The sequence below is a fragment of the Priapulus caudatus genome, unplaced genomic scaffold, assembly GCF_000485595.1.
Source record: "Priapulus caudatus unplaced genomic scaffold, Priapulus_caudatus-5.0.1 Scaffold519, whole genome shotgun sequence".
Taxonomy (NCBI): Eukaryota; Metazoa; Priapulida; class Priapulimorpha; order Priapulimorphida; family Priapulidae; genus Priapulus; species Priapulus caudatus.
This window is the reverse complement of record NW_014577580.1, coordinates 168,991-180,378: the sequence shown is the minus strand read 5'-3', so window position 1 is coordinate 180,378 and position 11,388 is coordinate 168,991. Positions and strand designations below refer to the sequence as shown.

At 46.7% G+C, this 11,388-nt stretch overlaps 1 protein-coding gene across 1 annotated transcript in view; it reads left to right on the top strand.

Annotated features, from left to right (window-relative positions):
• Window positions 1-699, top strand: part of LOC106811243 (tropomyosin-like) — a 1,496-nt gene extending 797 nt beyond the window's left edge. The window contains exon 2 of the mRNA XM_014814798.1: window positions 16-699. Within this exon, the coding sequence (XP_014670284.1) occupies window positions 16-699 (684 nt within the window). The remainder of the gene's footprint in view (window positions 1-15) is intronic.
• The last annotated feature ends 10,689 nt before the right edge of the window (window positions 700-11,388 follow it).

Genomic DNA, 11,388 nt, shown 5'->3' with positions numbered 1-11,388 from the left:
CTGTCCGGCCTGCAGAAGGAGCTGAGTGAGAAGGAAGCCTCGCTGTCCGGCCTGCAGAAGGAGTTGAGCGAGAAGGAAGCCCGGCTGTCCGGCCTGCAGAAGGAGCTGAGTGAGAAGGAAGCCTCGCTGTCCGGCCTGCAGAAGGAGTTGAGCGAGAAGGAAGCCCGGCTGTCCGGCCTGCAGAAGGAGCTGAGTGAGAAGGAAGCCTCGCTGTCCGGCCTGCAGAAGGAGTTGAGCGAGAAGGAAGCCCGGCTGTCCGGCCTGCAGAAGGAGCTGAGTGAGAAGGAAGCCTCGCTGTCCGGCCTGCAGAAGGAGTTGAGCGAGAAGGAAGCCCGGCTGTCCGTCCTGCAGAAGGAGCTGAGTGAGAAGGAAGCCTCGCTGTCCGGCCTGCAGAAGGAGCTGAGCGAGAAGGAAGCCGCGGTGAGCACGCTGGAGAGCCGCCTGAAGGAGAAGGATCTCTCCATCGCCGAGAGGGAGGCGGCGCTAGAGGGCGCTGTAGCGAGACTTGCCGAGGCGGAGAGGGAGCTGTCTCTGCTGCGAGAGAAAGCAGAGACCCCCGGAGAAGGCGAGCGAGGCAACCATCTCATTGAGGCAGAGCAGGTAGAGCTCGAGTTCATCAAGGCCGAAGCGATGACCCTCGAGACGAAACTCCTCAACTGGAAGAGACGCCGACGCCGCCCTGGTAGCGCGCGGGGTTGAGCTGGCGGCGGCGGCAGAGCACGCGCAAGCGGCAGAATACGAGGAGTGGGTGCGACGAGCCACGTGAGGTCGTAGTGGAGGATAGGCAGAAACCCGCTGAAGAGATAAGCGAGATGCCCGCCAACCAAGGAATGGTTCGCGCCGACGACATAACGTCGAAACAGTGCATCGCAGAAATCCCAGCGGATCTACCTCCTCCACCCACAGCACAGCCGGAGATAACGGGGATGCTGAGGCAGAGATGACGGGGATACTGAGGCAGAGATGACGGGGATGCTAAGACAGAGAGTACGAGGAGGCTGAGCCACGTGAGGACGTAGTGAAGGATAGGCAGGAACCCGCTGAGGAGATAAGCGAGATGCCCGCCGACCAAAGAATGGTCCGCGCCGACGACAACGTCGGAACAGTGCGTTGCGGAAATCCCAGCGGAACTACCTCCTCCACCCACAGCACAGCCGGAGATGACGGGGATGCTGAGGCAGAGACATCCCGGCGTGCCCCAACGAGTACAGTGAGTGGGTATGCGGCGCCACCCGTGACGCCTATGAGCGAGCGAGGAAGAACCTCGGTCGTGCGGCGGAACGCCAGAAGCAAGGCTACGACAAGCGCGTCCAACCATCGGCCCTGACGACCAACACCTGGGTGTGGTACTTTTACCCGCTCGAAAATGTAAAGTTAGGCCGGCCTTGGACGGGCCCGTACCTTGTCGTGAAAGACGAGGGTTCGCTGAGATGGATCCAGGCGACGGAAGAGGGACCGACGAAGGGAAGGACGGTGCACCCGAGCGCGACTCCCAGATGGGGAGGCTGGACGAGGCCAACCGGGTTGGCCCGCCCAAACGGCGGACGCAGACGAGGAGGAAGGGCAGGAAACCGTGGAAGGAATAAGTGGAATGTCCGTCGACCGCTGGACGGCCGACACTGATGATGAAGAGTCAGGTCAAGGCACCACGGAAGCCTCCAGGGCCTTGCCCCCTTTGCCCGCACCGCAGCAGTCGGATGATGACCAATGCCCACGAGCCTGAAAAGACGATGGACAGGATGGACCGTGAGTACCGGCAGCACGGATGGGCCAGTATGGGCGACCAGGAGACGCAACGGCGGCGACTGGCGCGGCCGCCACAATACTACGGGTTCCAACATCCGAGGGATAAAAAGGTAGAATGAGTGATGAGAGTTTGCCAGACGTCTGACGGCAGGAGACGGCTGCAGCGACGGTCAGAAGATGACCAGACTGTCACGGAAGGGGTTGCCGAGTAGCCCCAGGACGAGTTCTGCGCTTGGTGCAGGACAGGGAGCCGTGGAGGATGGGCTCACCGACAACGAACCGGGAAGGACAGCCGACAGCACTGACTGCCGGGCGGGGAATGCCAAGCGGATGAGAACCGTGAGCAGAAGGCGATCGGCGCAGAGAGAAAATCTCACCGAACGTGGGGTTGGGTCATTCGCGCGAAGGCGGCCCAGTCCACAGTTGACAAGGAGGCCGAGACAACCCCGCGACGATGATGGGCGGACGACTAACGGGCGTGAGGTCGAAGAATTTGACCGCGGGGAGTCGGGTCACGCTGACCTCCTGTCCCGAGCTACCTCGCCATGCCTGGGAGACTCGGGAGAAAGGTCCCGCGGCGTCAGTCGAGCGCGGCAACGGAACTGTCGCCCATCAAGTTCACGAGGGGAGCCAAGTCAAGCCACGGCGATTGGCGATTGTGTTTAACGCCCGCTGAGGGGAGCGGGGGAGCATCGGCGAGCGAGTTCTCGGGGCCAGGGAGCCTACCGAATCGCCGTCGACTCCAGACGTTCCACTATCCCGTGGACCTGGAAAAGGCCTCGTCACAGCGAGGGAGAAGCCTCACATAGTGCCAGGGACCATTAAGCACCCTGTGCCGTAATTAGTTTAAATGTTTACCGCTGGGCGATTGCCCCTTGTTTTTAGCGGATCGTACATTTGCAACGTTGGATTTGTTCTCCCGTATTTATAGTTTAGCAGTTTTGGTTTGGTGGAAATGTGTTGTATGATGTTCGGCCGGCGGCGAACCGGTAGCCGGACATCTGTGTGTCATCAGAATTCTTCAGTTTAAGTCGAGGGGACATTATGACAGAGGCCTCGTAAGTCTCTGCCTCTTCGTGGGGAATCCTTCATGTCATAGGACTTTGGGCATGAATTGAGCAGGGGCTCTCCAATTTTAAGTTGGGGGAGTGTAGCAAATTCGCTTTTAGGATCGTGCGTTTCTGTAGCGGGTGTTATAGTTTTATCTCACGAGAGATGGCGCTAGGGGGGGGGGTGTCCCGCAATAAATAATTTGTGTGTACCCTCCGCGAACAGAGCCCGGCATCGTAAAAACAATAGGCAGAAAACGGCGCGAAAAGGCGGAGACACGCCGAAGGTTATGGGAGAGCAGCTGCGTTTTAGAATGTGTCCGTAATCAATCGTGCATATATGTGCATAATTACTAGAGTGTTCGGGATTTGTGGTATCAGTGCTTCGTAGTGCGCGTACGGTACTAGTACTACTACTAGTGTGGTATGTATACTGTAGAGAATGTACGGAATACTGTAGAATTCTGTTTTCATATACGGATATATGTAGGATTTATGTACGGAATGTATACTGTACGTCTGTAGCCTCAATGTAGAGATAAATTCGTTACCAGCGTGTTTGGAATATGTCAGACTGAGACATTCATATAGTGTATTACTATTAGTGTTCTGTATGCGTTATTAGCTGTATGTTGCTGTAGATGTATGCTGTAGCAAGTATGTGTATGTAGCTGTAGGCCTACACTGATGGTGTAATTATATATAGCTGGCGTGTGCTATTAGCTGATGGGGTAATAATATAGCTGGCGTTTGTTGTTAGCTGATGGTGTAATAATATAGCTGGCGTGTGTTCTTAGCTGATGGTGTAATAATATAGCTGGCGTGTGCTATTAGCTGATGGGGTAATAATATAGATGGCTGTATTATACTGATAGTGTAATAATATAGCTGGCGTGTGCTATTAGCTGATGGGGTAATAATATAGCTGGCGTGTTGTTAGCTGATGGTGTAATAATATAGCTGACGTGTGCGGTGGGGTGCTTACACTCACGTTACTACAGACTACAGAAGCTCACGCTGACAATCGCAGGTTTTTCTCAACAATTTGCATTTGCCCAGCGAACCGAGCTTTCGCATATTTTGTACACCAGGGGTCGCCACCGCGAGGACGACGCTCGTTAAACAGTCTACGGTATAGCGAAGTAATCTGTTATCCGAACGTATTTGTGATGTATAGGCTCTGGTGTTTAAATCGCACGTAGTGATTATTAGTTCGCGTGTTATGGTGGCGTGATGGTCTGACGCGTCGAATCGCGCGCGATGATGACTCGAGTCTGGCTCGGAGCAAACGTGCTGCTGTTGCTGTGTAATTGGTTAATGTGTTAACTGCTTGTTTACCACGCGTTACCGAATAAATACTTATTACTTCCCACTTATTACTTCCTACTTCTCACTTCTCACTTCGTGACCGGCATCCCCTCCCTCCGTATCTCTCACTGGACGACCGGAACCCCCCCCCCCTTTTCTCGGTGCTCGGGTGTTTGGCTGCATCTGCCTTGTCGCGATCCTTGTGATCGAATCGTAACGGACGGGGAGTAATGGCCCTGTCAGGGTGCGCGGCGACAACGGCAACCGGACCTATACCACGGCCAATGGTAGTAGTCAAATAGCCCGTTAGGTGGAGAAATAGGAATCCATTACACTATAAAATAATAGTGTTAAGTGAACTTACGCCTGCAGGTATGGAGAATCCGCGAATATCTATGTCTTGTGACGTTACGCGCGTGTTAGCAATACCAACCGGATATCATTGAGCTGTGTGCCAAAAACAGAACACATTTATTACGTTTTATAAATGTCAATTATAATCCAGAGCACATGAAGGTTGAAGGTGACAGAATTATGAGACATATTCTAAGTTGAAAGTACTGAGCGATTTAAATGGTGAAGCATGTAGTGATGAAGACTCTGATTTGGAGGTGGAAGACGGGGAATTCTTGTAGGACACAACAATTTTTATAGGCTATTACGATCCAAAGTTTTTCGATATACAGCTCAAATATTGACATGTCTGAGCACTTTAATTAAACAACTTGTATTCATATTTGTTCACTTTCTTTGGGGGTCTGCAGGTATTAAAGTTAAGAAATCAAATGTGATAAATGCCATTAAACATACTGGTTTGAATATGGTTGACATTTGAACTAAATTTGATAAATATGAAAATAGATCCGTATCTATTTGCGTACTGAATGTAAATTAAGAATAGAAAGTTATGTTTGATTACCGGATTGCTAAATTTGGAGGCATTGATGTGATTTGGAATTGTAAATGTATGCCAAATTGTGTTTTCTTTTCTTGCGATAAAATACCTGATTTTTATTGTGATTTATTTGCCGTATGGCTTCATGAGAGAAACTGCTGAGGTGATTTCTCTTGTCCGCATGATTTTGAAGACACTATATACAATATATGAGAAATGAAGTGGTCGAAAAGAAACTGCTTTATATTAGGAGAAAATGCTGTTTCATCAAATCGAATGTTTTGTACACTGGAGATTTGTTGGAAGATTCCAGCTATCTGCAAATCAACAACATAAAAAGACAGTTGATAAGCAAACATGGTCGATGGATTAGTGGCTTCCTCTCCAGCTAATCTAGCTAAATAATGGGGGCCCGAGTGGGGGCATATTTTGGGGGCGGCTGGTGGGCACACCCCACCAGTAAAAAATTCTGGCAGCGGCCATTCATGCTACTTGGGACTATGCCAAACATTTTCCAACGGGGTTCAGAAGGGTTTCTTTTAAGCCAATCTAGCTAAATTTTAGGGGTGTGGCATTTGGGGGCGTCTGGCGGATACACCCACCACTGAAATATTCTGGCAGTGGCCATCCATGATACATGGAACTATGCCAAACATTTTCCAATGGGTTCCAGAAGGTTTCCTTTCTAGCTAGTCTAGCTAAATTTTAGGGTCCCGGTTATGTAAGTCTGGCTGATACGCCCCACCACTGAAAAATGCTGGGAGTGTTCATTCATGATACCTGGGACCGTGACCGTGCCGAACATTTTCCAATAGGTTTCATAGAGTTTCCTCTCTAGCTAATCTAGCTCAATTTCGGGGTGCCTTTCAAATGACCTCACTGACCACACCCACAACTGGGTGCCCGGCAGACTTACATTTCCTTACATGGGTATGTACAGGAATCATTGCTATATACATGAAAAATGGTTTCCTTTCCAGCTAGACATGCGTCTAAACAGAGGAATTGCTCCGACCTGTGATTGGAGGATAAAAATAGACCCCGCCCACTTTTTCATTTTTTGAGGATAAAAATAGAATTCGTGACGTTTCGTTTCACCGGTCATAGCCGCGCGTGCATATTTGCTAATTAATTAGATTAATTGCGCTTCAATAGACTCGAAATTTACAGAGATTAAGGCGTGCAGAAAGAGACATGTGTCTATAATAGCTAGAATTTATAGAAATGTAACTCAAATCGTTCGCTCCATATGACAGTTAGTACACGTTCCTACCGGTCATAGCATAGCGTATGCGGCGGGAGTGGGCGGGGTCTATTTTTATCTTCCAATCACAGGTCGGAGCAATTCCTCTGTTTAGACGCGGTGGGTATATGTTTCCATGAAACCGACTGATCGCGTGACGTCAGTGTACGTCACGCACATAACCTGATGCAAAAACCTTAACCCTAACCCTAACCCTAACCCTAACCCTAACCCTAACCCTAACCCTAACCCTAATTAAATTTAATTAACACTAATACATTTAATTTATTTAAAAAAAAATAATTTTATAAAAAATTGTAAATAAATCATGTAAATATTTGCGTTAATTGGGAAAAAATAGTTAAATGGATAAAGATAGAAAAATACGAAAATTAAAAAAATAAACAGGTGGGATTCGAACAAACCACCTCAAGAAGTAACATTCGGCGCCTTACGCGCTGCGCTATTATGGTTCGCTCGTATAACATATATTATGGATGTGCCCTATATGCATACATGGATGTGCGTACGTGATTGGTCTATGGTGGTGGCTAGCCACTGACGTCACACTGACGTACACTGACATCACGCGATCAGTCGGTTTCATGGAAACATATATCCACCTTTAGGCGCATGTCCAGCTAGGCTGGCCCCCCTGGGTTTCCGGTCTATAGTCACGTGGGAGAGTATTCGGCGTAGACTTAAGGTGTTAAGTATGCATGCGAGACAGTGTGCTTTGTATAGTATTGTGCGACACACCGTTTTCAGATTGTTTGGAGAAGCGTAAGTTTAATCTCTTATAAATTTGTTGGAATAACAATGTTTGTTTAAAAGGCACGTTTTGATTTAAATACGAGAGGTTTGACGTGTATATCAACGAACGTGTGCCAATACGTGTATGCCGTATGAATTTAGGTTTAGTTTAATTTACAACCGGAGAGTTTTATTATTCAGAGTGGTGAGAATGTAGGACTGATTTATCGTAGATATCAGTGTACAGTGTGCTATTCGAGAGGAGGCCTGTCCGGGTGTCAAGGGATTGGCGGAGACTTCGGGTATCAATTGTACAATGAAGTAATTTGTTTTGAAGCTATGTTGGATTGTGTAGCTATCTTATTGATGCAGATTTTATGTAAAAACGAGATTACTGTACATATATCATGTATTTATTAGTTTTCTTGTGCTACATTGCAGGGGCTTTTCCGTATATGTTCCTTCCTGCTATTAATTTTGTTCAGAGTATTAAACGGGCTTACCACCCTAACTTTTGGACACACCATACCCTAACTACTTCTTTTTTGCTTGTCGTGGATCTTTAATCCAAGGGCAGGACCCACACTACGACAACTACAATATTTCCCTATCGAGTCGAGGTTATCGAGGTTATCTCTTGTAATCATAGCTACTTGGGTTCAATAGGTTTATATTGTAATCTCCCACTATCATAAGCTATTTATTTACAATTGTGGCATGCTCGATCTTAGTTTCGAAATGTTTAAGGAAGTAATCCTTTTTTTGACTTTGTGGTCTGTAGACGACTAAAATTATTAAACCTGCTATTTCATACCATATTGATTCAGTCTTAATTGTCTTGCCCTTAACGTGTGTGTGTGTGTGCGCGCGTGTGTGTGTGTGTGTGTGTGTGTGGTGCTGTGTGTGTGATGTGTGTGTGCGTTGCGTGCTGTGCGTGCGTATGTGTTGGCGCGCGCAGGCGCTCTATAAGCAAATGGCAGGCGCGGTGAAGGAAAGCAAAGCCGAACCAAATAGTACGGCCAAGCGCTGCCCCACATCTCAAAAACTAAGTGCGCAACCTTGTTTCTCCCTAGCAGTTATGTTGGCAGTGACAGCTGCCAATTCTGCCATAATGGCTGTTCATTGTTCCCCACAATTCACGCATCGCCCGGGACGGCAAGTGAATTTCACGTGTACAGATGAGAGATCGTCTGGCAACAATACCACAGGCAACGACGCCGAGTTATGGGTCAAACAAACCTCCTCCACTGTCGTACCACTCCACCTACACGCATGCGGCGTGCGCAACCCACTACATCACACACGCGCGCGTCACACATCACATACTATACGTACACACATCACACACACACAGCACACACACCACCACAGCACACCCACACACACACGGGCACATATAATATCGCACATCAGTACACACTACACACCCCCACACACACACACACACACACACACACACACAATCACACACATGCACACACACCCAACACACAACACCACACACACACACACACATCACATCACATCACACAAACCAAATTCTCTCACAGGCACACAATGCGGTACCAACACCAGAAGAAGCGGATAGACAGTCAGGGTCCATCAAAGCTTAGCATATCAATTGAACGTGCAGAGCATGATTCTGAGATGTACGTCGCACGATGGCAGATTGCATAATATTTGCAAACTATTATAATGATTACTAGCACATTCCTCTGCGCATTCATACTGGGCGAGAGTACAATAGGGAGTATTTCCTGTAAACAAACGACGCAATATAACTGCAAAATACTACCTGTAGGACCTACGTATATTAAATAAATATTCTCTTATATTATACTATAGTTATAATTACATATAGATAAAATGTGGCGTTTTGTTATGCTTATTATTTATTATTATTTATGATTCTATGTATCTATCTGTATTATCATCATCATCATTCAGCAAGCAGCAGCAGCAGCAGCAGTCACAGAATCAATCATCAGCAGCAGCAGCAGCACACATGCACAGCGTAGCAAATGCAGTGTTATCCTATGCATCATCTGCATTTATATAACATTAGTATCATTACGTTGTTTACTCTTTGGGAACTGATCTTTCATTATGGCAGTCTGCAGTTGCAACGTTTACCTAACGTGTTTAGTTTCGACCCTACAAACGTTGTTCATCGTGTAATCTCGGTAGAGCTCCAGTTTTCTGTATTAACCTTTCGCGCACGATTCATCCACATTTCCGGCTTCTTACAAAAGATACGTGTGAGCAATTCAGTTTATTAATTCGACTGTTTTTTATAGCATTTTTATGCCAAACCAACACATGTGAAGCCCAGGCACAGATACGCTGCAACTTATAGTCCGCAAATTTGACCCTACATGTTCTACTGCGTGGTCTACACCACCCAGATTGAAATTTTCACTGCGTGTAGCGCTATCCCGGATTAAATACCAGTAGTCCAGCCAAAGTAGCCTAACCATATTATGAGTGGGTAACGCGCTTCAAAGCGTTCTAAATTGGAACGTACTATTGCCATTCGCTGCGTTGTTACAGCGCGGACCGTACTGCCGTATAATATCTGTCTGTAATTTGTGTCTCAATGCTGCCCGTTCATATTAACTGTTTATTTTCCTTTATATTTAATATTTTTATATTAATCATTATTATTTTCGCTTTAATATCAATATTATTTATATAATATTATTTATTTTCCTTTAATATTAATATTATTTAATAAATAATATTTATTTACCTTAATATATATTAATTTATAATAATTTATTTTTCCTTTAATATTAATATTTTTATATATAATAATTATTTCTTTAATATTAATATTATTTATTCGTAATGGAGGCATGAATGTGACCGACCTGCCCCCATTCTGTATACGCGCTGTCACGCCCACGCGCGGCCACACCATCATACATGTATGCACGCACTAGTCGCAGACACAAAACGCACCACGCAACGCACGGCACGCACGCACGCAACGCTCGCGCTTTCCTTTGTTCTCTCTCTCGCTCCTTGTTTCACCACATGTTCCTTGCATCTCATGCAAAACGACATACCGCATTATACGCTCGCCTAATGACACTATTTGTGATAGGAAATTGTTCCTATGACACATATGGGCGAGTCATACTCGTTCTCGCCTTTCTAATCAGCTGAAATTCACTGCTTGCGTTCATAATAGCGCTAAACCTCTAGATCGCGCGCAAGAAACAACATATGTGTCATAGGAAGAATCCAAATAGTGTCATAGGAGAGAGTAATATGCGTATTATGTCCGTATTTGTCATGAGATGGCTAGCAGTAAGCAGGCTGCTTGTCACATACGCATGAGCGGAACACAACGCACATTGCTTGCATAAAATACGTAGAAAAACCACAAGGCACATCATAGCACGTTGACAGCGTTCTCTGGTATAATCTGTACAATGGAACCTTGTTAAGAATAGACAATTAAATAAATGCGATACTGGTGCTGCTGCTTCTCTAAATCTTATTGATCACTATAAGGGGCACTAATTAATTCGTTGATTCTACTGCGCTGTCGGTGAAAAATGTTTGGCGAACTTTTTTATCATTGTTTAGCCTGGGGCAAATTACATCCACTACATCTACCGTTCCCGCCCCCCCCGCTCCCTACTGACCGTTCTTACTCATTTCCGAAGACATACATTCAAACTGGACAGTGCACATGACAATGGACAGAATTGGCCGCTTGAACGCCGACATTCCATTCACGTGAAATTACAAGTTGATAACATTAAAAGTATAGAAAACAATATATATAAATATATAATATAATATATATAACTAGCGGATACCGTGGCAGTGATATCCGGACAATGCATGGCGTTACTCCAGTTTGGTGACCTGCTTGTGTGAAAGAAAAATAACCCCAAAAAATCTAACTATCATAATCGATCCAGTGATGCCATCCGTGCACCATCCATCCATCCGCTTCCCATGGCCATGCATCCCATCCCATCCATCTCATCCCATCCCATCCCATCCCATCCCATCCTCTCCCCTCCATCACCCATCCCATCCCATCCCATCTTCATCGCATGCCATGCCCGCCCATGCATGCCCATGCCATGCCATGGCCATGCCGATGCCCAACCATGCCATGCGCATGCTATGTCCATGCCATGCATCCCCATTTCAATCCCCTCGCAGCCGCTCCCATCCCATCGCACCGAATCTCCATCTCCATTCCAGCTGCCTCCTCAAATCCCATCCGCTCCTTTTCCATCTTGCATCCGCATCCCAATCCCCATTCCATCCCCATGCCCATGCATGCATCCATCCCCACATCCCATGCCAAACAGTAAAAAATAATAAGAAATCAAGAAGATAAAAGACATAAAATGAAAAGCTGCGGATAC